Source organism: Onychostruthus taczanowskii, unplaced genomic scaffold (genome assembly GCF_017590055.1).
Source record: "Onychostruthus taczanowskii isolate IOZ18803 unplaced genomic scaffold, ASM1759005v1 scaffold207, whole genome shotgun sequence".
Lineage (NCBI taxonomy): Eukaryota > Metazoa > Chordata > Aves > Passeriformes > Passeridae > Onychostruthus > Onychostruthus taczanowskii.
This window is the reverse complement of record NW_024499318.1, coordinates 508,992-535,773: the sequence shown is the minus strand read 5'-3', so window position 1 is coordinate 535,773 and position 26,782 is coordinate 508,992. Positions and strand designations below refer to the sequence as shown.

At 56.6% G+C, this 26,782-nt stretch overlaps 2 protein-coding genes across 5 annotated transcripts; both read left to right on the top strand.

Moving 5' to 3' along the window:
• Positions 1–485: 485 nt before the first annotated feature.
• On the top strand, positions 486–14,012 carry VPS45 (vacuolar protein sorting 45 homolog). 2 transcript variants are annotated; one of them, XM_041404047.1, is made up of 15 exons: positions 486–783; positions 879–1,013; positions 1,443–1,503; positions 1,931–2,010; positions 2,564–2,632; positions 2,853–2,990; positions 3,316–3,426; positions 4,701–4,835; positions 5,132–5,245; positions 5,494–5,661; positions 8,100–8,258; positions 9,313–9,420; positions 9,641–9,762; positions 11,036–11,167; positions 13,534–14,012. In XM_041404047.1, the coding sequence occupies exons 1-15, from the start codon at positions 691–693 to the stop codon at positions 13,619–13,621; spliced, it is 1,713 nt and encodes a 570-aa protein (XP_041259981.1). In that variant the 5' UTR covers positions 486–690; the 3' UTR covers positions 13,622–14,012. The 2 variants fall into 2 exon arrangements, with proteins under 2 accessions (XP_041259981.1, XP_041259983.1); XM_041404049.1 differs by lacking the exons at positions 486–783; positions 879–1,013 and adding an exon at positions 1,094–1,159.
• Positions 14,013–16,263: 2,251 nt separating this feature from the next.
• Positions 16,264–26,164, top strand: PLEKHO1 (pleckstrin homology domain containing O1). 3 transcript variants are annotated; one of them, XM_041404044.1, is made up of 7 exons: positions 16,790–17,212; positions 17,305–17,451; positions 23,524–23,664; positions 23,908–24,012; positions 24,770–24,871; positions 25,190–25,959; positions 26,039–26,164. In XM_041404044.1, exons 1-6 carry the CDS (start codon positions 17,105–17,107, stop codon positions 25,955–25,957), a joined length of 1,371 nt encoding a protein of 456 aa, XP_041259978.1. In that variant the 5' UTR covers positions 16,790–17,104; the 3' UTR covers positions 25,958–25,959; positions 26,039–26,164. The 3 variants fall into 3 exon arrangements, with proteins under 3 accessions (XP_041259979.1, XP_041259978.1, XP_041259977.1); XM_041404045.1 differs by lacking the exon at positions 16,790–17,212 and adding an exon at positions 16,264–16,512 and having other exon boundaries at positions 25,190–26,164; XM_041404043.1 differs by having other exon boundaries at positions 16,791–17,212; positions 25,190–26,164.
• Positions 26,165–26,782: the final 618 nt, after the last annotated feature.

The following is a 26,782-nucleotide window of genomic DNA, read 5'->3' as shown; positions in this document are numbered from 1 at the left end:
CGCTATAAATAGGGCTTTGGCAGCGGGGGGTGCCTGGCCCGGGCCAGCTCTGTCCTGCCGGGAATAGCTCCTAATCCCAGCCTGCTGCTCCCGGGATTAGTGGGGCCAGGCTGCTCCCCGAGCGCTCTCCATCCCAAATTCGGTGGAACCGGGTCACGTCCTTTACCCCTGGGGACCCTCGGGTGTGCCGAGCCTTCCTTGGGGCGGATCTGCGAGGATTTGCGGATGTCTGGAGTGGGTTTGGGTACATCTCTAGGGGCTTTTTGTGTTTGAGGTGGGTTTAGGTTTGGTTTAGGGTGGATTTAGCGTGGGTTGGGGCGGCTTTGTGTTGTTTTAACGTACGCTTGGGTGGGTTGAAGTGTGTCTGGGGTTCCGTGTCAAACTGCTCGGCTCACCTCGGCCGGGCAAGGACGGGCCGGGGCTGCGGGACCCGGGAGCGCGGCTGGCGGACTACGACTCCCAGCAGGCAGCGGGGCCGGACGGGGCGGGACCGAGTCGGGCCGAAGAGCTCCGAATCGGGCCGAAGAGCTCCGAATCGGGCCGAAGCCAGGCCGAAGAGCTCCGAATCGGGCCGAAGCCAGGCCGAAGAGCCCCGAATCGGCCCGAAGCCAGGCCGAAGAGCCCCGAAGCAGGGCCGAAGAGAGCCGAAGCGGGTGAGGGGCAGCCCGGTAGAGGAGCATCCCCGCCAAGATGAACGCGGTGCTGGCGGTCCGGCAGTACGTGTCCAAGATGATCGAGGACAGCGGCCCCGGTATGAAGGTGCTGCTGATGGACCGGGAGACGGTGAGGAGCGGCTGGGCCGGGAGCGTGGAGGGCGGCGGGGCCGGGAGCCGGGCCCCGGTTCGCCGTGACGGGCGCTGCCCCCCTGCCGCCCGCAGACCGGGGCCGTGAGCGTGGTGTACACCCAGTCCGAGATCCTGCAGCGCGAGGTTTATCTCTTCGAACGCCTCGACTCGCCCAACAGGGAGCCCATGAAGCACCTCAAGGCCATCTGCTTCCTGAGGCCCACCAAGGTACGGGGCAGAGCGGGGGGGACGGCCTCAAATGGTGCTGGGGAGGTTTGGGCTGATATTCAGGAGAATTGGAAGAACGCCTCGACTCGCCCAACAGGGAGCCCATGAAGCACCTCAAGGCCATCTGCTTCCTGAGGCCCACCAAGGTACGGGGCAGAGCGGGGGGGACGGCCTCAAATGGTGCTGGGGAGGTTTGGGCTGATATTCAGGAGAATTCCTAAATGGAAAGGGTTGTTCAGCCCTGGCACAGTGAAGCCACAGTGCCCGGAATTGTTCAAATCCGTGTGGATGTGGCAGTTGGGACGGGGGTCCGTGGTGGCCTTGGCAGTGCTGGGGGAATGGCTGGACACCAAGATCTCAGAGGCTTTTCCATGATTCCATGATTCCTTATTCCTTAACTCTGCTCTCCCTGGTGCTGTTTCCATCCAGGAGAACGTGGAGCTCCTGGTGCAGGAGCTGCGAAGGCCCAAGTACAGCGTCTACTTCATCTGTGAGTATGAAGAGCCCAGGGCTCCTGGAGCTCCATAAATCTGGGACAGGCTCCCAGCGTGGATGGGACAGGCTCCACACCTCAGTGCACCTTCCTGTGCCAGGCAGGGGCTCCCCACCTGTCCTGCTCGTGTTCCGTGGGTTTGGGAATGAGGCAGAATGACTCCAGCTGCTCTGGGGTTGAAGTGCAGTCCCACAGGGCAGGAATTAATCTGTGAGGTTGCCAGGAACTGGGTGAAGTGGCCTCTAGATGTCATCGTGGCTCTGCAGGACGCTGGGGAGATGGGCAGGGAGCATCCCTGGGAGGTGGCTCAGGATTCCAGCACCTGCAGGGTTAGAGGGTCTCTGTGGGGTCTGCTCCTGCTCCAGAGGGGATCACACTGCCATCCCACATGGAGCCCCGCTGTCCCTTCCCCGTCTCCTCCCAGATTTCAGCAACGTCATCAGCAAGAGCGATGTGAAGGCCTTGGCTGAGGCTGACGAGCAGGAGGTCGTGGCTGAAGTCCAGGTGAAGTCTGGATGTTTTAGGGAGATCCAAACTCAGAAAGGGAAGGTCCGGGCTGCCAGACACTGGGAGCAGGAGGGCTGTTCCCAACTGGTGCATGGCAGGCCTGGGTGGGAGGAGGGATGGACACAAATGTGGGATGAAGAGGTAAAAGACAGAAAAGGTGCCATTTCTCTGTGCCCTGGGCTCTCACAGCTGCTGCTGGTTTTGGTGTCTCACAAGGTGCTGCCTGGTTCAAATCCATGTGGATGTGGCACTTGGGGACACGGGTTAGTGGTGGCCTTGGCAGTGCTGGAGGGACTCTGGTCTCAGAGGGCTTTTCCAAAGTGGGAAATTCCACGATTCCATCTTTGTGGTGCTGATGAGGAGCTGGGCACTGGAGCAATGCACAGTACCCACGGGAGGGGAGTTGTCAGCGGGGTTTGGGGTGCAGGAAGGCAGGGTGGTCTGAGGCACTGTGTGCAGGGGGTGGTGGGAGCTGGGTGGGCAGTGCTGGCCCATGGCTGTGCCTGGGGTCAGGGTCAGACACACAGGACTGTCCTGCTCCCCTCCCCAGGAGTTCTACGGCGACTACATTGCAGTGAACCCACACGTGTTCTCCCTGAACCTGCTGGGCTGCTGTCGGGTAGGAGCACGGCGAGTTGGCCTTGCTTTGGGTAACGTGTGGCTCTTGGGGTGACGGGGGGCTGCTGGGGGGGGAATGGGCCTTGGCAAGGAGATTTTGTGTTCAGCCCCTGGGTGCCTGCTGCTCCAGCACAGCTGTGCTTTCCTGAGAGACTTCAGGACTTGGAAACAAAGATGTGGGAAGTTTAGGAACTGCAGTGGGGTGCAGCCTTTCCTTCCAGGGGCGCAGCTGGGACCCGGCTCAGCTCACCAGGACAACCCAGGGGCTCACTGCTCTGCTGCTGTCCCTGAAGAAGTGTCCCATGATCCGCTACCAGCTCTCCTCAGAGCCGGCGAAGCGCTTGGCCGAGTGCGTGAAGGTGAGAGCAGCCCACATCCCTTTTGGACCAGTTCAGTCTTGGTTAGTTTTTGACATGTGGAGGGAAACAACTGTTTGGTAAATTCCTGTAAATTCCATTAGTTACTTCGAGGCCCAGCACTGGGCAGGTCATGTCCTGCTCTGCTCCCAGCACGGCATTCCTGGGAGCAGTGTCCCACTTCCCTGGGGCCTTCATCTCCTCCCTGGCAGTGCAGACAAAGCAGCACAGTTGGGCTTTCACCCTCCCTTCCCTTTGTGCCTGAGAGGGAGCCTTTTCCAGGCCTTCAAGTGGGATTTTTCCCATTTTTTGCCCCGTTTCTGCACAGCAAGTGATCACGAAGGAGTACGAGCTGTTTGATTTCCGGCGCACCGAGGTCCCTCCCCTGCTCCTCATCCTGGACCGCTCGGACGATGCCATCACCCCCCTGCTGAACCAGGTGAGTCCCAGCCAGCTGTGCCAGGCTGGGCAGGGCTGGGAGTCCTGCAGCAGCTGGAGTTCTGCCCCTGGCAGGTTGGATGTAGGAGAGAAAAGTATTGCTTCCCACCCCCAGTCCCTGCAAAACTCTTCTTTTATTCCCTAGCTAAGTTTTCCAGACCTGAGTGGGGGTTGTTTGTGCTGACTTCAGTGGCAGATGGACCCAGCACCCTGGGAAACAGGGCCACCAGCACTTCCATGTGGCTTCTGGAGCCCCAGTGCTTTGCAGGGCCTTTCCCAAGGGTTGTTTGTGGGGCTGTGGGCAGCACAGGGCTGTCGAGTGACCTTGCCCTGCTGAGTCTCCCTCTGTTATTGATGGCTGCTGGATTTGCTGGGAGCTGTTGGATTTATTTGTTCCATGCTGTGCTGCAGATCCTGGCAGGATCTGTTGTGGTCTCCCTTCGTTTCTGTGGGTTCCCTTGGAACCTGAGGATCAGGAGTTGCACCTGGGTGGGATCAGCAGCCCCAGAGGTGCTGTAACACCGGTTCTGCAGGAGCTGGGGGTGACATCTGTGTCACAGAGGGGTGTGGCTGTCACAGCCCAGCCCACACCTGGTTTGTGGTGTTTAGGATTGTGCTCAGCATCAGGCATTATCTGCTGTTTCAGGATTTCCTATCCCAAAGAGATTCCCTGGGATGTAAATGGAGTGTTGGGCACGGCAGGGCTCTGATCAGCTGTCACTGTTCTCTCTGGGTTATTATTAGACTTCTCAGGATAAAAATAGAAACTCCTGATGTGCAGAAATTCTCCTGCCAGTGGAGCATGGAGGGAATTCTGCAGTGGAACTGGGGGACCTCTCCCTTCCTGGGCAGAAAATTGGGGGGTTTGATGGCAACCAAAGTGTTGGAACAGGAATATGAATCCCCATCCCTCCTGAGTCCATTTTGAAGGTACCTGCAGGAATTCCTGATCTGGTGGGAATGAACAGGATGTGTTTAGTGTCCCTTCCAACCCAAACCATGCCACGATGCAGTGATTCTGGAGTGGCCCTGGAGGGGGGTGGTTTCCCTCTGCGCTGTCTCCCCATCTGATTGTTTATCAGTGATGTTTATTAACAGTGATGTTTATTAACAGTGATGTTTATTTTCCTCACAACGCCCCGGCTGCTCTGAGTGACACACTCCCAACCTCTGCTGCGTGTCCTGGGGTAGCAGGAGCAGCTCTGGCTGCTGAAATCCATTGATTTCCCAGTGCTGTGTCTCACCAAGGTCACCCCTTTTGCCTTCCTCTGGCAGTGGACATACCAGGCCATGGTCCACGAGCTGCTGGGCATCAACAACAACCGCATCGACCTGTCCCGGGTGCCGGGGATCAGCAAGGACCTGCGGGAGGTCGTCCTGTCAGCTGAGAACGACGAGTTCTACGCCAACGTGGGTGTCCCAGGGGGGCTTCACCTGCACCCACGTCTGGGGGTTTGCCACAGGAAAGGAGCTTCTCCACGAGTTTGAGCCTCAGGGTGGGGATGTGGCATTTGTGATCGTCGGTGTGCGGCAGCAGGGATGTCTGATGTCAGATGATGTCGTAGAAAATGTGTTTGTAGTTTGGTTTCCAGCCTTGCTGCAGGTTTTGGGGGATGGAGGCACCTTCTCCCAGCTGCTCAAGGCTCTTCTTTGGTCAGGACTCTCTCAAGTGAGTTTCCTTCTGCTTCCCATCTTGTCCCACACAGAACATGTACCTGAACTTCGCTGAGATTGGCACCAACATCAAGAACCTGATGGAGGATTTCCAGAGGAGGAAGCCAAAGGAGCAGCAGAAGCTGGAGTCCATAGCAGATATGAAGGTATGGACAAAGTCCATTCCAGCTGTGTCCCATCCTTTAATGTTAGCAGTAAATAAAAAGTACATCTCTCCCAGAAATCTCCTGGTAATGAGAGAAATCCTGAGGGCTCCTGGGATCAAGGTGTCTGATCCTCTGCACCCCTGCAGAGAACTGCTGGGAATTTGTACAGTTTAGAGCTGGCTGCACCCATCTTCTACTATCTCCTGCTTTTCCCTGGAAGCACCCAGTGCCTCAGTTTCCCATCACAGGCCTTTGTGGAGAACTACCCTCAGTTCAAGAAGATGTCAGGCACAGTGTCCAAGCACGTGACAGTGGTGGGGGAGCTGTCCCGGCTCGTGGCGGAGCGGAACCTGCTGGAGGTGTCAGAGGTGGAGCAGGAGCTGGCCTGCCAGAGTGACCATTCCAGTGCCCTCCAGGTACTCATCTTGGGGGGGTTTCAGCCCATCACTCCCTTGGGAGTGGGGATTTGATGCTGGGAGGCAGTGGGAGCTGTGTGTGGATGCCCTGTGGGGAGGGACACTGCCTGTGGAATTGCTCCTCGGTGCTGAGCTCAGATGGGAATGAGTCATCCTTAATAACTGGCTTGAGAAGCATCTTTACAAATCCTGTCCTTACATCCCACACTCCAGCATTCTTTCATTATATTCAGCCAGTTGGTTTCTGGCAGACACCAGGATAAAACAACCTCAGATGCTGTGCAGGAGCTGATGTGAGCTCCTTGCCAGGCAGGAGAAGAGCTGGAATCCATGGAATTGTCTTTAGCTCTTTTTTTAAGAAAAGCCACTGGAAAGAGTCTTAGATCCAAGATTTCTTTGGCAGAGAGGCCTGGAGAAGCTGGAGGGAGGCTCTGTGACAGCTGAGTGTGGCCCCTTGTGCTGTGAGCAGAGTCAGTGGTGATGGATTTGGGCTGGTGTTCAACAGCAGCTTTGGGATGGGGCTGGCTCAGAGCAGGCTTGGAGCAGCCACTCACTTCTGAGAAATGATTCCTTGGTTTTCAGTAGTGGAGAGGGATTCCCAACACGTAACAGACCCTTGCATGGCTCTGGGGAAAGAGAGGGACTGGGAAATGAGGAAAAGCCTCTCCAGCAGGTTTGAGATCAGTTTCTTCCCCACCTCTGTGACTCTGAACTGCAGGTGGGGGCTGGGGGGATGACACTGGCCTGTCCCCAGAGGTGGAATGTGCTCCCATGCCCTGGGCTGATGCTTCCCTCTGGACTCAGTGAGTGTAGGGATGGGATTCCATAGCTGGTGTCTGGCAGGATTTACATGGCTGAGTATGGAACTGGGAATGCAGCCAGAAATGTGTTTGCTGGAAGCAGCCTCTGAGGTCCTCACGCTGTATCACTGTCTCCAGCTCAGGTTGTTGCAGTTTAAAAGTCAAATATTCCCAGTCTGCTCCCTCCCTGCTCCGTGAGCCATGATTTTTGATGGAATATACACAGCACAGAGCTGGTGCCAGGTGAATCCTGGTGTTCCTGGGGGTCACCTTGGTCCTGCTCTACACAAACAGCGTTTCTGCAGTTTTAGAGCAGAAATGCTGCCTCAGTTTCCTTCCAGTCCTGTGCCTGAAGAGCCCTGTTGTTCTTCTGGCAGCTGAGGCCACTGGGAGATATTGCAGCAGCTTGGAAGTAAATGGAAACCCCTGCAGGTGGGATCTTTGTCCCTGCTGCAGCTCCCAATGGCAGCAAGAAGGGCAAGGCCACGGGACAAGAACAGCAGCCAGAGCCTGGAATAAGGGTGGAATTGTTCTCCCCTGATGTCACTTCAGGGATTGTTGGATCTCTGGTGGACTTGCCCCTCCCCAGTCTGGGACATTTGGGTTCTTCCTCCCCTGGGCTCTCATTAACCCTGACACAGAGCATGAATGGAGGGTTGGAATCCCAGCTCCTGCCGTGGACAATGGGTTTTCTGTTCTCTGCTTCCTGCTGGTCCTGGCACTGCCAGCACAGGAACCTCCCTGGGGCTCTGGCTCTCCCCTCACAGGTGAATTCCTGACCTTGAGTGGTGAAATTCCTCTTGATCCTCCTCACAGCCAGGATTTTATGCTGTGTTTTTAGTCAGCATCAGTTAAATAGATGCCAGCAAACATCTGGGCCGGGGTGGTGAATCCAGCAGCAGGTCAGGAGTGATAACAGATCCCTGCTCTTCCCTGCAGCTGGGATCTCTTTTTCCATGCTTTAATTCCTTCCCTCCTGTTCTTACAAACGTGCAGTTTATTCTTCCACATCTCAATGAGATTACTGAGACTTTGATGCCTCTGCCTTGCACCTTCCAAAAAGGAAATGGAGGTGGGGGGATTGCCTGAGGGGTTTTTGCAGCCAGTATAGAGGTGGAACCTTTGGGGTAGCTCTGCTCCAGCTGGAAAGATCCAGGCAGAGCTTGGAGGTGTCAGTGCCTCCTGCAGCACCACAAGGGGCTCAGGACCCATCAGAGATGAATTATGAATTCCCAGTTCCACGGAAAGACCCAAAACCAACTTGTACTCCACTAAATCCTCCTGTGAAACACCCGAGGAGCCGAGCTGTGGGGTTTATACCACAACTGGATCCTCCTGCATTTCCCCTGTGGCAGTGTTGTTGCTGGGCAGTGAAACCAGTCTGATAAGTGATAAGTGACCGATAAATGACCGATGAGACAGTGACAGCAATGAAGGCACTGCCGGGTGTCCCTGAGCAGTGTGGTGTGTCCCTGAGCAGTGCCGGCTGTCCCGGGGCAGTGCCCTGAGCAGTCCGGCTGTCCCTGAGCCGTGCCGGGTGTCCCGGGGCAGTGCCGGCTGTCCCGGGGCAGTGCCCTGAGCAGTGCTGGGTGTCCCTGAGCAGTCCGGGTGTCCCTGAGCAGTCCGGGTGTCCCGCAGAGCGTGCGGCGGCTGCTGCAGAGCCCGCGGCTGTCGGAGCTGGACGCGGCCCGGCTGGTGATGCTCTACGCGCTGCGCTACGAGCGCCACGCCAGCAGCGGCCTCCCGGCGCTCCTGGAGGAGCTGCGCGGCCGCGGAGGCAGCGACAGGTACCGCAAGGTAACCCCGGGGAGGGGCAGGACGGGGGGCAGGTACTGCCAGGTAACCCCGAGGAGGGGCAGGACAGGGGGCAGGTACTGCCAGGTAACCCCGGGGAGGGGCAGGTACCTCAGGGTAACCCCGAGGTGGGGCAGGACGGGGGGCAGGTATTGTGGGGTAGCCCCGGGGCAGGGCAGGTACCTCAGGGTAACCCCGGGGCGGGGCAGGACGGGGGGCAGGTGCCACCAGGTAACCCCGGGGTGGGGCAGGACGGGGGGCAGGTGCCACCAGGTAACCCCGGGGTGGGGCAGGACGGGGGGCAGGCACCCCCATGTCCCACAGGATGGGGGAATCGCTGCTGTTCGGGGTGAAACCCTCCTGCTCCGGGTCAGCCCAGGTTTGTTGCACAGAGCTCGGGTGGGACCTGTGGGTGTGGCTTTAAAAGGTGTTTTAAGTAAGTGACTCGAATTCCATTTCCTAAATCAGTGAAATGAGGCAGAATGACTCCAGCAGGTTTGGGGTGGAAGTCCAATCTTGCAGTTCAGGAATTAGTGAATAGGGGTTGGACTCCAGAGGGCCCTTCCACTCCTGACTAGTCTGTGATTCCGAGATATTGTGAAGGATTTAATAAAGAAGGGATGGCAGGAGCCTGCTGGGAGGGGAGTATGGCACCTGCATGGGCCTGGGATGTGCTTGCTCTCTCCTTTTCCTCGCCCACTTTCCCCAGCTCCCGCAGCACAGGCAGTGGCTGCAGCGAGGGGCTGGCAGGGAGGGAACAGGCAGCAGTGCCAGGAGCAGCTGGGGAGGAGGTGGAGGAGAGGGATGATGTCAGCTCGTGTGGAGGAGCTGATGTCGCTGCTGCAGGCGATGGAGATGAAGCTTCTCCTCAGGCAGGAGGGTCGGGGTGGGCTGGGGGGCATGGGGGTGCTGCTGCTCTGCCCCCTCGCCTCCGGGTGCGGTTCCATTGGGATCCTCTCCGTGGCTCCTTGTCCTTGTTCCACACCTCCATGAGGTGTCCCCACCACAGCCTGGGAGGGGTGCCAGGCTGATGGGGCTCTGCCCTCTCCCTGCACAGCTGGTGTCTGCCGTGGTGGAGTACGGAGGGAAGCGCGTCCGAGGCAGTGACCTGTTCAGCCCCAAGGATGCCGTGGCCATCACCAAGCAGTTCCTCAAAGGCCTGAAGGTACTGAGATGTCTTGGGGAAATGGGGACAGACTCAAAACTGCAGCCCAGAGGAGCAGGGCTTGTTGGCTCAGCAGCTTCAGTGCCTGATTCCACTGAGAACAACAGCAGTGAGCTGCTGGAGAGCTTCTCAATCCTAAATTCAGGGGTGGCACTTGCTGTGCCTCTGCTGATCCTCCTTCCTTGCTGCCACTTCCTAAAGAGCTTCTCTCTGGCCACAGGGCATTGAGAATGTGTACACCCAGCACCAGCCCCTGCTCCAGGAAACCCTGGACCAGCTCATCAAGGGAAAGCTCAAGGACAGCCAGTACCCCTACCTGGGCCCCAACACACTCCGGGACAGGTAAGTGCACTGGGACATCCCTGCTGTCCCCAACATTGTCCCCACAGCGGGGTGGGACTGATGGTGAACAGAGCTGGGGCTTGGCACAGAAATCTCTTGATTGTAGAGAGATTTCTCTTGTATCCCCAAGAATGTTCCCTGGAGGAGGTTCCCAGGACTGGGCTATGTCTCATCCTGGCTTGCCTTGCTGGCTTGGATGTGCCATTCCTGTTGGGTGGCTCAGGTGAAGGATGAAGCCCTCGCTCCTCTGTGGTGGTGTTTGGGGACTGCCAAAAACAGTCCAGCTGCAGCTGCCTGAGCCAGTCCTGTTCCCAATGGAAGTGGGATCCTGCTGGAGAGGGTCATGCAGACCTAACCCTGAGGAGACAGGCTTTGGGTGCTTAGTGGTGACACAGATCATGTTGGGAAAGCGCTGATCTCACCTTTTTCATGAGTTTTCCCTGCTTTCCCACATCCCTTGGGCAGAGTGGAAGTGGTGTGGGGATCCATGGAGATCTAGTGGCCAACATTCTCCCTCTCTGCCTGTGTCCCAGCCAGGCAGGAGCAGCTTTGCTCTGGGTCATGCTGTTCATGCAGTGATCCAAGAAAGAAATCCCTGGTGTTGTTCATTCCAAGGGATTGGGAGGGTGGTTACAGGAGAAGGAAGGAGCAGCTCACTGGAAAGCAGGATGTGCACAGCAACCTGAGTTTGTGTTGGGATGGAGGAAGGCTCCATCCTTTCTCCCCGTCCTCTTGCTTGGCTTCTCTCCACCATCCCACATTTCCCTGCTGGCTGGGAAATGTCCCCTCAGGTGAGAACTGAGGCACAAATCCTGGCAGTTCCTGCCCAGTCACTGAGCCTGGGAGCTCCCAGGCAGCGCCGTGTCCTCGCCTGACTCCACAATCGATCCTGATTTCCCAGCCCCAGCAGATCATGCATTAAACATGGCACGTGGATCCACAGGGGTCGGGGTGGAGCTGCTGGAGGCTGCTCAGGGCTGTGGGTCAAAGTTCAGGAGAGGTTTTGGGGTTGTTTTCAGCACTGAGCCCAGCACATCACAGGGATGAGGGAGGGTCTAGAGAAGGCACCCTCAGGATCATGGATCCCTGCCTCCAAGGTGCAGGACTTACCCTTGGCTTTGTCTGATCCCAACTCAATTATTTGTGGCTGCTCCGTCCCAGAAAATATCCAAGGCCAGGACTTGGATCCACCTGATGTGCCAGGTGTCCCTGAGAGATGAGCTTTTAGATCCCTTCAAGCCAAACCATTCCATGATTTGTGCCTTCATCCCAGGCCTCAGGACATTATTGTGTTCCTCATTGGAGGGGCCACCTACGAGGAGGCTCTGGCTGTGTTCAACCTGAACCGCTCCAACCCCGGCGTCCGCATCGTCCTGGGTGGGACCACCATCCACAACACCAGGAGGTAAAATCCACCCCTCTGCACAGCCTGCCTGTGGAACTGCTGCCACAGCAGGAGTTTGGGATGCCTGGGGGATCCCCACGTGGAAATGGGTGTCAGTGATCCAGACCCAGCTCTACACATGGTGGCTCAGGGAGGTTTAACTTGAATTTCCATGAGTTCAAGGGCAGGCAAGTGGAGTTTTCCACGGCGTTTTTCTAGTTTATAACACTGGGAAGCCATGGGAATTCAGCACTGAATGAACCTGCAGCTGCTTTACTAAAGGTGGGCAAAGATCTCTGTCAGTATGGAATTCCCAGTGGGAAATGTCTGGTTTATAAATGCAAATAACTTTTCCTGAACCCCAAATTACTCACTTTGGGGACAGGAAAGAATTGAGGCCACAATGGGAATTGCTTCCCATCAGCACAGCTTGCTGCTGGCCAGGCAGGAGAGCAGGAATTCTTTCCAGATTCCCAGTGCTCAGTGTGGGATGGTGGGAAAATCCTGAGCTGCTGCTGCTGCAGCTCAGGATCTGCAGCTCCATCATTGCATCTGCTTGGATTGGTGCTGCCAGGAGCCACCCTGGCTGGTTTGGGCTCTGCTGCTGTGCAGTCCCTGAATTATTTACAGAAAAGCTGGGATTCTGTATCCAAATTTGCATTTCAAAGAATGAATTGGGGGGAGGAAAAAAAAAAAAAAAAAAGGGAAAATAAAAGGAAAGGCTGGATGTGGCCAGGTCCTGCCTGGGGAGGACAGCAAAGGGCCTGTTCTGCAACAGCCCTGTCCCAAATGATCCATTTTCTCTTGGATAAGGTTTCCCTGAGGATGGAAGGACAATAAAACTGTCTCCTGTCTGCTGTTATCCACAATTCCAGCACAGTGCCCTAGGATCAGGGATATCTCAGCACATCCACGAGGTGTCTGATACGAGGAAAGCCAGGTTTTAGTGTGTCCCAACCCCTCACATAATCCATGGCCTTGCTGATTCCCGTGGGATTAGGGCAGATCTGTCACCAGAAACAAGGGGATTTGGGTGTTAATGCCTGTAAGCACCTAATCCTGCTCCCATTGTTCTTACTCCCTGCTGGAACTGGGACCAACATCTGTGGGCCCAGAGGGGTGGCCCAAAGGATGGAGAATCCGCTCTGCTCCCGGGGATTCCAGAGCAATTCCGCAGGCTTTGGAGGAGAAAGGGTTACAAAGGATCAATAATCGGATAAAAAAGGGTTGCCAGGAACATCTGGTGCTGGGGCTGACTCATCCTGGGCAGGTTGAGATCAACCTGCTGGGACTAATCCCAGCATGTGGGGCCTGACCCAGTTACCCAGTTACGGCCACGCTGGTGGCACCGCATCCTCCTGGGGACCCTCCTGGCTGCACAAGGCTCATTTCTCCTGGGACTTCCATCTCCTGGGGACCCTCCTGACTGCACAAGGCTCATTTCTCCTGGGACTTCCATCTCCAGGCCCTGGCTGGGTGGAGCAGCTGTGGAAGTACCTGCAGATGCCTGTGCTGGGTTTTTACCTGTTCCTGCAGGATCCCCTCAGCAGGGGGGGTTTTGTGCTGTGGTGCAGCTCATCCCTGGGGGCCAGGTGGGAGTTTGGCTCCTGCCTCCAGTCACTCCAGACTGGGAATGTGCTCAGAGAGGCAGTGCCAAGGGACCCTGAGGTGTCATTGGTCACAGGCACAACCTGCTCCAGACAGCACAGAACCCCTAAAAACACCAGTCATTCCCTGCCAGAGCTCAGTTCTGCCTGGTTCTAGTGCCTAAAAATAACCTGGAGGAGGGAGAGCTCAGGCTGGAACACAAAGCCAGGTGCCAGAGCTGGTGCCACCGTGGGCAGTGCCCTGGCTGTGCCCCCTCCCAGCTGTGTCTGAGGGGGCTCAGAGCTGGGTGTTGCTGCAGGGTTTTGCAGATTTGAGGGTTCTATTATTTTTCAAGCCCTTCAAGATTCACAACCTGAGCTGCTCCAGCCCCAGTTTAGGAGATTCCCATTTCTGTAGGATTTGTGGCATATCGTGGTTTGTGTTTCTTTATCTTTTGGGGTGTAGGATTTGTGGCATATCGTGGTTTGTGTTTATCTTTTGGGGCATTTTTTGAAGCATTGCTGTTGAGATCACCTGATCAGCACACTGAGGGATGAGTCAGCCTGGGAATGGCCGTGGTGTCTCACTGCCAGAGGAACCATCCTCAGGCAGCATCCTTCCAGCTGGGAGCATTCCTGCCTTTGGGAGCTGCTCCCAGCCATGGGTGGGTGATGCCAGCAGGCCTGAGGCTTGTGCTGGGCACACTCACAGCCCCTCAGGCCTTTGACACCTCTGGGACAAGTGTCAGGGTGCCATGAGCCCCTCTGTCCCCGTTCCATGACCTGAACCTGTCCCAGCAGCTTCCTGGAGGAGGTCACAGCCGCAGGATTCCGCGGTCGAAGCACTGACAGCTCCCAGGTCCCACCAAGGTCCAGCAGCCGACGGTGAATCCTGAAGGAATGAAAGGAATGAATACTTTTTTTTTGCACATTCAGAGCAGGATGTTCCTGCCCTGCAGCTGGAGCTTCCCTTCCACACCCAGCACGGCAGCGAATGCTGGAGCTGGCACTGGCCCAACAGCAAGGATGTGCCCCCACTGCAGCTCCTCATTGCCCCCTCACAAACAGCTCCAGGACTGGGATGGAGAGCGTGAGGAGAGCCTGGGAAAGCCCTTGAATCCCTGCAGCTCCTGGCTCTTTACTGGATGAGTCCCATGAGGAGCCCAGCAGAGCTGCTCCATGCAGGGGGAGCAGCTGTGGGGGTGTGGCTGGTGGGCACAGGAGCCCTTTGCTGTTGTCTGTATATGTTGAATCCTATTAAATCCCCCACTTTGGCTGAATGTCTCCTAGATGATTCCCACTTTCCCTTTCCCAAGGCCACAAGGTGCAGTTACAGCCTGAGCCTGCACAGGAGCTTTTGCTCCCCTCCAGGACCACACCAAGGAACGTGCAACTGTGTTTCCAGCTCTGCTCCCTGGCCTCTAATCAGCATTTGATTGGGAATTAACAAGCCAGATCAAATGAAATGAGCTCCTAAATCCCTGGGAATTATCTTGGCATCACAACTAAGTCCTGTTGATGTGGGAGAGAGCAAAGCCCTGCAGGGAGGAGGGGACCTGGCCCTGGGGGTCCTGGGCAGCAATTTGGGGAAGGGAGGGGAGAACACAGCCTGTGCTGTGGGGGGTTCTCTGCCCACAGCCAGGGGTGGAACTGGGTGGGCACCTGTACGGTGAATTTTTGGTGAATTTTGGGTGGTTGGGACAGGAGAAGCACAAGAATTCCCCCTTAGAGGTGACTCAGGTGTCTGACAGCCTGAGACCCCAGCAGAGGGGAGCTGAGTCACAGCTGTCAGAGGATACTGGGTAGCCCCCTGCCCCATCCACTCCTCCAGCAGCCCCTTCCCCAGACACCAGTGATGTAACTGTTGTCAGAGGCACAGAAAAGCATGTGTCCTAATTAAACTCCACTCACCTTCCAGGCAGCAGCTTCACACTTGATATCCAGAGGCAAAAAGCTGTGTGGGGGTTGTTAAATACATAAATAAACCGAGAGTTTGCTGATCTGCTCTGCAAGAAGAGGCGACTTTGGCAACTGTTTGTTATGGATCAGCTCAAGGAGCAGCTACAGCTGCCAGGGGGAGCAAAGGGAGAGACAGAAACACACCTTGGAGAGGCTTTTCATTCTGCCCACAGGGATGGGGATGAGAGGCTGCACTGACCATGTCACCTGTCCCACAGGAGCAGCCCCCAGGGTCAGCCTCACTGCTGGAAGAGCAGCCTCCTGTTCCTGGTGCAGAAATGGGAGATGGGGTCCCTCCTGTCTCCTTCCTTCCCTGTCAATTGTTGATGTTTCCAGCTCTGAATCATTGGTCACATCCTTCACAGCGTGACTCACTGTCGGAACAGCCTGAGGATTCCAACTGCAGCTGAATTGCTGCTCCCGGGGCTGGGGAGGTGTGTGCAGGTGTGTTACCTGCTGTGCTCTCAGGGCAACTTCCCTGGCACCAGAGGACGTTTGGGAAGAGCGTGGGCCCTGCATCTAAAGGGCACGACAGAGCTGTCCTGCTGCCAGCAGCACTGAGCCATCTGGTATTGGCCAGCAGCCGCTGCTCGGCAGGCCCTGGCCACCAAGAACAGGATGGGAGGAAGGACAAGTCCAGTTGGAAGGCAAAATGTCATTAAAGAAACTGGCAGGTTCTGTGGTGTCCCGGGGATACACCGGGGGCCCTGGGCAGCCAGTGTGGTTCATCTGTCCCTCTGCCATCAGCCCTGCCTGGACCAAGCTTTGGGGTGAAAGGGGAAACTGAGGCACGCAGATGGCAAATCCTGGTCCTGAGCCCCATGGAGTTCAGGACTGCACAGGATGAAAGGGAACCCCTGGATTTGGTGTAGAGAGTGATTTGTGTCTGTCCCGGGTACTCTCAGGTATGCAGTGCATCCTCAGCTCATGGCAAAAATGTCAATGCTCAGAATGGGATACAAACACTCACAGAAGCTCTGGAAATACTCCATAATCCAAGTGCATCCCTAGGACTCTGCGTGCATTCATTCCAGAGTAGTGGGGTGAAACTACAGCTCGAAATCAGGGGTGGGGGATGTTGTCCAGGGATGGGATGGACGCTGTCATTGGAAAGCTGATCCTCTGATGGATCAATGTATTTCTTGCAGGACATGAAGGAGATAGACAAAAAAAGCCAAAAAAGGGCATGTTTTAGGAATGAGTGTCTCCTAATTTCTGGAAGCTCTGAATCCACCTGAATCCTGGCTGTCAGACCCTCCGTGCTGGAAGCAACCCCTTCCTCCAGCCCCCTCCCCAAGAAATCTCCCAACTCCCCTCTCCAGAGTGATTTTTTCCCCCCACTTCCCAACACCTTTAGGACCCAAAACCCTCCCAAATACTTTTCCCTCTCCTAGGAACTCTCCCGCTGACCCACACCAGCGGCAGTGCCCCCTCCGCGGCACACCAACCGAGGCACCGCCCGCCCCTCTCCCGCTGCCCCGCGGCCCCTCTGGAGTCGGGAACAAAGAAGAAAAACCCTCGTGGGCTGCGATTCGCCCCGCGCCGCGAACCCCGACGTCACGGGCGCACGGCTATAGATGGAGCTCGGGAGCCCGGCGCAGCCCCCCGAGCTGCGGGATGGTGGCGGCGGGGGGGGACGCGGCGGCGGCGGCGCTGCCGATGGCTCAGAGCGCCGGGCCGGGCGCCGTGTAACGGGAGAGGGCCCTGAGCCGCGCATCGCGGGTGTTCTCTCCCCGCGGGAGCCCCCTCTGCGACCCCCGCCCCAAATCGCCTCGGAGAGCGCACCGGGGAACGATGAAAAAAAATAATTCTGCGAAAAGGGTGAGTGGAGAATTGGGGTTTTTTTTAATTTTTTTTCTTGCCGGGGGTAAGGTAAGGTGAGGGAGGCTCCTGGGTGTTTTGGGGAAGGGGGGATTGTCTCGCCGGGGCCGGGCGTTCGCTTCGCCTCTGCTCCCCCCGCAGAAAGCGCACAGACCCCCAGGGAGATCCAAAGGGACCCGAACCCTGCTCCCGGCCCCGCTGCTGCCCCTCGCAGCCACACACACTGGGTGATGCAGGCAGGCCGTTTTCATCTTGGAACACAAGGAAACGATAAAATCCGGAGGCACCATCAATCCAATCCGTCGCTCTTTGCCGTGTTGGGTGCTGCACCCAGCGATCGCTGCCTACCGAGACACCTCCGATACAAACCGCCCATAAGATCTCACCTCTTGGATTAATTGCTCGTTTTTTAAAAAAGCTCCAAAATGCCATTTTCACCGCGGTATAAAACCCCAGCTGGTTTACATTCCGCCCATCCCCCTCCTGTTCCCCTTTCCATGGGTAAATGCCCGTTGGATGAGGCGATGGAGACGCCGGCCTGGCTTATATAACCACGGAGGGAACCCTGCCCGCTCCTCGCGGCGTCCTCCCGATGCTGCTGCTGTCGCTTCGTGACAAAAATCCCCGTGGAGTGACCCCGGGAAAAGGACTCGGTCCCGGCGTCGGCGGAGAGAGGGGCCGGAGGGAGGGGGAGACAAAAGTTGGGCAAAGAGAGAAGGGGGGGAGAAAAGGAGTGTAAAACCAAGAATAATCGCGTTTTCGCCCATTTTCTTCCCTCTCGCTTTGTGTTAGGGGAACCAGGATGGAAACCAGCAACCTGCGCAACCGGAGAAGGTCGGCTGGGTGCGGAAATTTTGCGGGAAAGGCATTTTTAGGGAAATCTGGAAAAACCGTTATGTGGTTCTGAAGGGAGATCAGCTTTACATCTCGGAGAAGGAGGTAGGATCGCTTTCAGTTTCCTTCCCCATCCCCCCGTTCCTCTCTTTGCATATGAAAGGCGCAGCCCCGGCCCTGCCCAGCGCCAGCCGGGCCCGGGAGGTTCCTCGGGGGCTTCTTGTCCCCGGGCTGGCGCCGGCGGGACCCTCTGACAGCGATTCTCCCAGGCGGATCTGCTGGGAGACATTTTCCCGGCGTGGAGACACGAAAGGATTCACTTAGAGAGAGTTGAGCCCTCAAAGCTCTTCGCGCCGGCAATGCCGGCTCCTTTCTGTGCCTGTCCTCCGTCCTTGAGCCCAGCACTGCCTTGGTTGGAAAGAACTCCGCTCTCCCGACCGCAGTCGAGCCCTTTACAAGTCGGTCTGTCGCATTTTTCACCCCGGATCCACACCCTGGTGCCCCTCCGCTGCCCCCCGTCTCCGTGCTGGGCTTTGGGGTTTAACGCGCTGCTGACATTGGAGGTAATCGGATGTGACTCGTCAGGCTGAGCCCGCACCTGGCTGTCCTTGCACGGCCCCCCCGTGCTTTTTGTCTCCATAAATCCATCGGGAGAACTCCCCAGGCCAGAGCCTTCCTCCCTCCGTCCCCTGTGACATGCCAGAGCTGCAGAGTGGTGCCCACGGCAGGCATGGGGGCTGCTCCAGCTCGGGGAATTTGGGATAAAATCCTGGTCTCTCTGGGTTTCCCCCCTCAGACCGTGTTGGGATGCCTGGCCTGGCTCTGTCAGCACCTGGAGAGTGGAAGGGATAATTTGATTTAAGCCTAGTTGAGCCATGGACGTGGCACAGGCAGAGGGTCAGGGCTTGTTAAAACAGAGAAACGGCCTAAAAAAATTGGACTGAGTGCCCAGGTCGTGCTGAGCTGCTTGCTGGCATTCCAGAGCGTGCTCCATCAACCTCCTGGCTGCTCCAGAGGCAAACACAGGAACAGGCAAGAGATATCCAGGTAGCTACAGACCAAATCCAGGTGTGCTGCGAGCCCAAGACAGGGATGAGGCTGGAGGAGCCTGCTCTGAACAAGCAGCTCTTGTGTTTGTGTTTCAAAGGGGGAAAACCTCACAGCTGGGCCTGAGGAGGCCCCCGGGACCATAAATAACCTGCAGCAGGCACTGCTGAGGCTTTATATGGAAGAATGTGTGGCCAGCAGAGATGACATCTGCTGCTGGTGGGTGCTGAGGTGACTCTGTGCTGGCCATGGAGGTGACACGTGCTGCTGGTGTGCGCCGAGAGGTGACTCTGCCATCCTGGGGGGGGGGTCTCATTTTGGGGAACCCCTCGGGGTTCCTGGGGGTGTCCCAAGACTTCCAGCTCACAGGCTCTCAGGTGTGGGGCAGGTTTGATGCCAGTGGAGCAAAGGCAGGCCCATGTGTGGCTCCAGCTGCTGTTTCCTGGCAGCTCACCTCGGGCTCAGCAGCTGCTCCAGAGGTGGTTCTGCAGGTGAAGCCACATTCCCGGCCCTCCCCACCACCTCGGAGCACAAAGGGTTAAACCCCAAGGCTCCTGGAAGCTCCTCGGCTCTGCCATGCGCTCCTTAAATGAATTCAAACCAGACATTTATTTACTTTTGCCTGAATTTCTCCATCTGGGAAGCAGGGCAATGAATCCCATCTCCCCAGAGCACACGGGGACAGGGAATTGCCTGTTCCACACCAGGATCCCTTGGGAATTATGTTGGCTAGGGGCAGGTGTTGGTGAACTGCTCAGAGCTCAGCATGGGCTGAGGTCTGCAATGGGGAGATTTCCAAAATTCAGACAAACAAATTCCAATCAATTCCTCCTGGGAATCTGCGTGCTTTTCCAGTTGTCTGTGTGGGCTTGCAGGTCAGAGACCAGCCCTGATGGTTCCGTTTTGTCAGGAGAATTTGGGAATGCCCGATAGGAGCCTGGGCTTCTCCCTGGCAGAGCTGTCTGTAAGGAGAGGAAATGTAGTTTTTCAGCCCAGCTGATGGAAAATGCTAACAGGGTGTTTGAGTGCTGCCCTTTGAGAGCTGTGGGACTTGTCTGACACCTCCCAAAATGGGAGCTTGAGGCTCTGGCCGTGCTCACTCCGCTCCCCCGAGGCTGCTGAACTCGGTGAACTCACACCAAAACCCTTGGGTTATTCAGCCTTTGGTCATCAGCCAAAACCAGCTCTGTAGAGATGAGCCGCAGCGAGCTGAGCTCTGCTGAGCACACCACCACCTTCTTAACTCACTCTTGCATTCTTTCCCCTCGGTCCCTCCCCCTCCCGGCACATTTCTGGGAATTGTTCCCCGTTCCTGGCCCGGCTTTGTCGCCGCCTGAGCCGGGGAGCTGACACAGCCGGGCTCGGCACTTCCTCGCAGGAAGCCGGGGGCTGCCAGACAGCCCGAGCCCGGCTGTGTCAGCTCGGGGGACGAGGAAACGCTTCTCTTGAGCGTTCGCTTGTTTGCTACCAAAGGCATCGGCTCAATTAGCACAAGAGCACTCGAGGAGGTGCTGCTCCCCGGTTCCAGCTCGGCACAGCCGGCGAGGGGGCTGGGGGTGTGTTTGCATACTCGCTTCTCCAACGCAGCACAGTGGGATTTTGGGGAAGAAATTCCTCCCCGTGAGGGTGGGGAGGTCCTGGCACGGCTTGTCCAGAGAAGCTGTGGCTGTCCCATCACTGGAAGTGTGCAAGGCCAGGTTGGATGGGGCTTGGTGGAAGGTGTCCTTTAATGTCCCTCCAAACCCGTGTCATAATTCAGTGATTCTGAGGAGCCTGTGTGCCTGGTAGCCTTGGTGGTGACTCTTTGGGGAAGGGATTGAAGCAGCCACGTCCTGCCACCATCCCCTGATCAGCTAAGGGCAGCGACCTGGCCACGACAAGGACTGGGCAGTGCCAGTGTGCATCCCTGTCCCAGTGACAGCCTGGCCTCGGCCAGGTCTGCAGGCTGCTCTGTCCCCTGCTGAAGCAGAGCTTCTCAGCTGGAGGAACTGAAACTTTGGTCGTAGCCTGCAAGGGGAACCGTCTGTCCCAAAACTGCCCATGTTTGGGTATTTGGCTGTACAGAGAGTCTGGAGGTTTCTGGTTACAGCCTGAGCAACACTGTGACCCCTCCCCGAGTGTCCCATGGGTGCCTTACACTGAGTGTCTTGTGATTTTCTGTACCTTCCGCATTTTTCCGTGTCCCACTGCAGCAGGGAACTGCTGAAATCATCACCAAAAATCCCAGACTGGGGTGACTGAGCACCTGCCCTGCCCCTCTGTGCATGGTTTGGTCCCAAAACACAGCCCTGAGCCGGGTCCAGGAGATTCCGAGCCACTGCAGGTCACAGCTTGATGAGGAAATGCAAGCTCTCATCAGTGAGACACCCAAGGGCAGTTAATTAAACAGGTCAGAGACCCTCCCTCTGCCAGTGCTCCGCCACCAGCCTTCCTTTGGCAGCAGAGCTTTGGAAGCACAAACAGCCGTGACCCTCTGGAGAGGGGATTTGGGTGCTGGTGTTGTGACCCATTACATGCCCACAGCCCCCCACATCTCGGGGCACAGGGAGCGCTGGGTGCCCCTGGGGCCAGCCTGGGCGGGCAGCAGCTGCGGGGGAAGGAGGGGAAGGAGTGCAAGGAATGCAGCTCCTCTCCTCGGATCCCAGTGTCAGCTTGGCACAGGCACTGACACCCCGAGCAGAGCAGGGGCAGCTGCCAGGGGTGTGGGGCTGTGTGATCCCGTAGCTGCAGAGAAATGTTCCCTGCTGGAGGGATGGGGGATGCTTCTGATTCCTTTTCCATGCCTCAGTTTCTCTTCCCTCACCTAGCCACAGGTAGGAGGTGCAGGGCAAGGTTGTTTTGCCTGCCTCAGATGGGTATAACTCAGCAGACAGCCAGGGCAGCCCCTGCTGGGATTGATTCACCTTAATCCTTCCAATCCTGAGCTCCCCACAGGGCACAGAGAGCAGGACCTGCCTGCTGGTGAGGCTCTGACATCCCTCAATTCTTAAGTCCTTGGCAGCTGTGGGGAAGGAAAGACTTGGAAACCTCTCAGCAGGGAATGGTTTTGCCAAAATCAACCACCAGCCTCTTGCTTCATCCCTTCCTACTGAGAACTGATACCAGAGGCTGCTTCCTCCTGGGCCCTGCCTGGGTCTGGGACACATCCAGCCAAATGCTCTTTGGAGAAGCCTGGAAGGTTTGATTTGGACAGCCCCTATCTCACTGAGAACATAGAGGAGGTGACACCCTGCAGGTTTGTCACCCACCTGTGACTGACACGGTGACTGGGATTTCAGCTCACATTTTTCATGCCCACATGGCTCCTCAGGGGCTGGTTTTGTCCTGTTTTCACAGAGAATGGGCAGCATTACTGTGCTCAGCCTCTCCTACCCCCGAGGCTGCTCTGTGCTGCCTCTCATGCCACCACCTCCCTCCTTTTGGCCTCAGGAGCTTCCCACAAAGGACAAAAGAGCTGGCAAGAGCCTCTGGAGTTGCCTTTCACCTTCCTGTCCAGTTTCTCTTTCTGCACACTGGATGCTCTGTTACATGAGCATGAGAGGGGGCTCAGGTGGCCATGCCCCCAGCGAGACACCCACTGTTCTTCCCGTGCCCCCTTGGCATTTCTGTGCCACCACAGCCACCTACTCCAGGCTGCTGCTGCCCCTCTTCCCCCAGGAATCCCAGCGTGGATGTTGCTTATTCCCAGTTTGAAGCATTTGATAAGGGGTCACACACAGGAGCAGGATCCCCTCAGCTGCCCCAGTGCAGTGTCAGAGCCCTGGTGTCATTCAGAGGTGTTTAAAGGACGAGCTGCTCCTGCAGGGTGTTTGCTGAACCAAAGGCACCTGCTCTGTCCTGCAGCCTCCCGGGGACACTCCTGCAGGCACGAGGTTCAGTTCCAGCTCTGTGAGCTCTGAGGAGGAAGGGGAGGGCTGGGGAAGCCCCAGTGACCCACATGAGCAAACATCTGGAGCAAGAGCTCTGCTCTCAGCCACAGAGCACAGCTGGGGGCTCGGAGGGGGATCAGCTTTTCCTGCTGCAAACGAGTGGGGCAGAATTCAGCTGAGATTCTTGGAAAGAGGTGGATTGTAGGATGGGAGTGGGAAGAGATCAAAGCCCATTAGCAGAGCGTGGGGAGGATGTGCAGCCAGACAGTCTCTGTTATCACACCCAGACACAGGGGATGTGTCACAAGAGGAACCAGCAGTGCCGGTGATTGTCCTGTGGATCCTGGGGACACAGTCAGGATGAAGGATAGAGGGGAGCTGTTGTCATCAGGCAGGGCCAGATGGTCAGTTTATCCATGCCACTGGTTAGGAAGCTGGTTTAGTCACCCTCTTTGATTAAATTCTGTGGAAGAATCATAGGGAGTTCCTTCAGTGCTTCCGAAAACTGTGGAGGAAATGTATGAAATGGGGTGGAGTCCCTTCAGGAAATCCAAGGGCTCAGACCTCACCACCATCTGCCTGCCCAGCACCCGAGTTACACACCCTGCAGCACTGCTGCAGCCTGGGATGACTGGCTGGAGTTGGATTAAGCAGATGGATGTAGCTCTGAGCCTGCTGCAGTGTCTGTAATGGACATGCAAACCCTAATTCCTTGTGTTTGCCACAGAGGAGCAGAGCTTCCCTGCTGTAGGAGTGGGATTGAGGATGATGCGTTGTAAGAGTGATGAAGAGGAAGCTTTGCCACTTCCCCTTTGCCCCAAGTGTCCCCAAGGGACAGCACCCTCCGGGGTCAGCATCCAGACCCCTGCCTGTCCCCCAGTGCAGCTGCAACCTCAGTGACCCTCTGCAAGCTCCATCTTTCATCTGAGCCTCTGTGACACTGATCCATCCCATGTACCTGTTACACTTCAGAGTGTTGGGGAACAGACCTGGAAAATGGGACATTTTATAAAGTGGTCACTCAAAAGGACTCTTTAAAGGACACTGAGAGCCTTGTGAAAGCCTGGCAGCCCCTGCTCTCTGGGGGTAGAAGAGGCAGGAGTTAACCTGGCAAAGTGAGATTTTCTTTGCTGTCTTTCTAAATATGCCCACTCATTCCAGAAGAGACAAGTCAAAACCCTCATGTTGAAATCCTGCTGCCTGGAGCATCAGAGTCTCTGTCTGACATCTGCAAAGCTCTAATTTTCTTGCTGTCTTGCAGGTAAAAGATGAAAAAAACGTACAGGAAATGTTTGATCTGAGTGACTACGAGAAATGTGAAGAACTCAGGAAGTCCAAAAGTAGAAGCAAAAAGAACCACAGCAAATTTACCCTTGCCCACTCCAGGCAGCCTGGAAACACGGTATGTGTGTGGAGCTTGCCCAGATGCAGCCAGCCCAAAAGCCACTGGCTCCAGGGGTGGGCAGGGATGTGGATGGTCCTGGGGGATGCAGGGAAGGGATGTAGGTGCTCCTGGGGTTTGCTGTGTGAGGAAAATAGGGCTGGAGGCTCAGCTCTGCTTTGCCTTTTCTGTAGAGGCCTCACACTGGCCAGGGCCTGTCTCTGTGTGAGTTCCAGCACTGACCTGACTTCCCTCTGTTTGCAGGCACCAAATCTGATCTTCCTGGCCGTGAGTCCAGAAGAAAAAGAGTCCTGGATTAACGCCCTCAACTCTGCAATCACACGTGCTAAAAACCGGATCTTGGACGAGGTGAGTGGGATTCACCCTGTGTCAGCCTGGGTGAAGGTTTGAGGCTGCTGGGGACAGCCCTGTCCTGGGGGCACATCCACACAAAGTGTCTCCAGCAGAGCTCCTCCCGCTTCTCAAGGGGAGTGTGAAAGTCCCAGTTACACAAAGCAGCTTCTGCCAGGAAAAATAACAGTGTAGCCCCGGTTCAGCCTCCTCCTGGGGACACGGGGTGTACTGGGAATGCCAGGTGGGCTGGCAGAGGCAGGTCAGGGTGAGCATTTCCACAGTTTCCTTCAGTGGGAAGGAGAACCTGCCTGGAACAAGCTGTGCCCTCGCCCCAGGGCTGACTCTCACATTAATGTTTCATGGCAACCCTTCCTCAGCTCAGACCTGTCTCAGATCTCCCATTCACACTCAGCTTCCCACAGCACCACGGCACTGCCAGGAGGCTCTTTCCTCTCCTGGATGGCAGCACAGAGCCTGAATGAAGGAAAACCCAAGGTCAGACTGTGGGAGAGGTTTTAGAGCAGGAGACAGCACAGCAAACACCAGGAGAGATGGCTTCCAGGACAGCCTGTCACAGGAGTCTTTGCAAACAGGTTCAGCTGTCAGGAATGGCTTGAGCAGATGTAATCCCACCACGGCACAGAGGGGAGAGACCAGGCAAACACTGGGTGGCTTCCAAGGCTGGACTCCCACACCCCATTCCCTGCCAGCCTCAGCTCCAGGAGCTGGGAATGGCTCCTGTTCCCTGCTCACAGGCTGTGTCACCCTGCAGGTCACCGTGGAAGAGGACAGTTTCCTTGCCCACCCGACGCGTGACAGAGCCAAGATCCAGCACTCCCGGCGCCCTCCCACGCGGGGTCACCTCATGGCTGTGGTAGGTACAAGCAACCCCAGACACCTGCTGGGGTGAAATTCCCCTGGAAGCGTTTCCATTTGGAAGTGGAGTTGTTGGAGCTCCATCCTGAACTGAAGAGTTGCCACGAGGACAGCTCGGGGTCGTCAGCTCTCATCCTGTGTTCTCGTGGGTCGCTGCACTGCGCAAACCTTGTGGCAAAGTCCATCCCCGGGCTCTGTCTCTGCGTGAGGGAGCATTCCCCCTCCCTCCCTGTAGTGTGTATCCGCAGTGCAGACACCCCTGGAAGCAGGGACAGCCATTCTGGTGCCAACTCGGCTCTGCTTTCTGCTCCTCCAGGCATCTACCTCAACCTCTGACGGAATGCTGACCCTCGACCTGATCCAGGAGGAAGACGCCTCTGCGGAGGATCACGGCACCTGCGAGGAGAGTTTCCGGGTGGATCTGGACAAGTCGGTGGCACACCTGACCGCGGGGCGACGCCGCTCGGATTCGGAGAACACCAAATCGTGCGAGAAGGGGCGGACAGGGAGCCTGCCCCGGCAGGACGCGACCTCGTGGGACAGAGCCGGCCAGCGCAAGGACTCCTTTGACAAAGGGACCATGTACACGCCGCAGGTCCCCAAAAAGCTGTCACACTCAGAAAAGAATAAATGTGCCTCCATGGAAGAAATCCTGTCCCGGCGGGACTCTTCCACACACCGGGCGGTGCTGAGGAAGGGGCTGGAGGCTCAGTTTGCCTCGGCGGAGCCGGAGCAGCTGTCCCGGATACAGGAACTGGTTGCACTGAAACTGGAAAAAACTCAGGAACTGCTGACAGAGGTGAAGGGCTACGGGGAAGGCAAGAGAAAGACCAAGGACTCCAACACCAGCACCACCATCACCACCACCTCTTCTTCCTCGTCATCTTCCAAGTCGGACTCTGAAAGGATCCTGCAGGAATCTGAGAGGCTGCTGGGGGAGGCTTCCTCCACCTGGAGCCAAGCCAAGAGGGTGCTGCAGGAGATCAAAGAGCTGAGGGACCTGTACAAACAGTTTGAGCTGCAGCAGTCAGACTCGAAGCCCAAACAGAGCTCACAGTTGCAGTTTAGGAAGAGCATGATGTGAAGGCAAGCCTTGGGATGGGAGGGAGGGACTGGGAAGGGCGGCCATCTGGTCTTTTTTTTTAATTATTATTATTATTTACAGTGTTCAAAAGAGTGAAAAGGTGCCTGTTCTCACCCAAATTTGCTTCTCAAAGCTTGGACCCTTCCTTTCCTCCATCGCATCCCCTGATGAATCAACCCAGTGTTCCAATAAATCAGTTGCAGTTTATACCTCCTTTGTAAGAGCTCCCTTTGCACTGCAGGCCCCAGCTCCTGTCATGCTCCAAGGACAGGAGCAAGTTCTGGTTCCTGGAAATGCCCATGTCTGCCTGGAGCATCCCATGGGGTGGAGCTGCACGAGCCCTGGTGTTGCTGCTCTCATGTCTGGGCTGTGCCCCAAATTCTCTTTCACTGGGACACTTGCTCTGTTCCCTCTCACAAATAAATGACATTAAAAGGTCAAAAAAAGGTGTCCATCCCCAGCGCTGCCTGCAAGTCCCCATCATCCAGGAACTCTCCTGAAGATGTGGGAAGTCCAGGCTGGTCTCCAGGCCATTGAGGCATTTGCTGGGTGTAGCTCTCAGAGCTCTGTCCTGGCACAGTCCCCTAGAAAACTTGGGGCTGGCAGCTGTTATTTTGGGGTGCACACAGAGCCCTCCAGAAGGGCAGCAGTGACAGAATTCATACCCACCCTGATCCTGAATGCTCACAGACCCCCCTGGCCCTGAGCAGTGGGAGGTAGCAGAGATGTGTCTTCCCTTCTGTGCAACCAGAGGATCAAAGCCTTGGATTTGACAGCCCACACAGGCAGCTGGGGGGGGTTGGGCTTTTCCATTCTAATTTCTCT

What these genes read in the sequence shown, in the direction of transcription:
- PLEKHO1 (XM_041404044.1), top strand. Translation starts at nt 17,105, where the DNA reads ATGCTGCTGCTGTCGCTTCGTGACAAAAATCCCCGTGGAGTGACCCCG. An exon ending in GGAGGGAGGGGGAGACAAAA is followed by an intron (nt 17,213 to 17,304) that starts GTTGGGCAAAGA and finishes GCTTTGTGTTAG; the next exon opens with GGGAACCAGGATGGAAACCA. An exon ending in AAAACCGGATCTTGGACGAG is followed by an intron (nt 24,013 to 24,769) that starts GTGAGTGGGATT and finishes GTCACCCTGCAG; the next exon opens with GTCACCGTGGAAGAGGACAG.
- VPS45 (XM_041404047.1), top strand. Translation starts at nt 691, where the DNA reads ATGAACGCGGTGCTGGCGGTCCGGCAGTACGTGTCCAAGATGATCGAG. An exon ending in AGGTCGTGGCTGAAGTCCAG is followed by an intron (nt 2,011 to 2,563) that starts GTGAAGTCTGGA and finishes TCCCCTCCCCAG; the next exon opens with GAGTTCTACGGCGACTACAT. An exon ending in AGTTCCTCAAAGGCCTGAAG is followed by an intron (nt 9,421 to 9,640) that starts GTACTGAGATGT and finishes CTCTGGCCACAG; the next exon opens with GGCATTGAGAATGTGTACAC.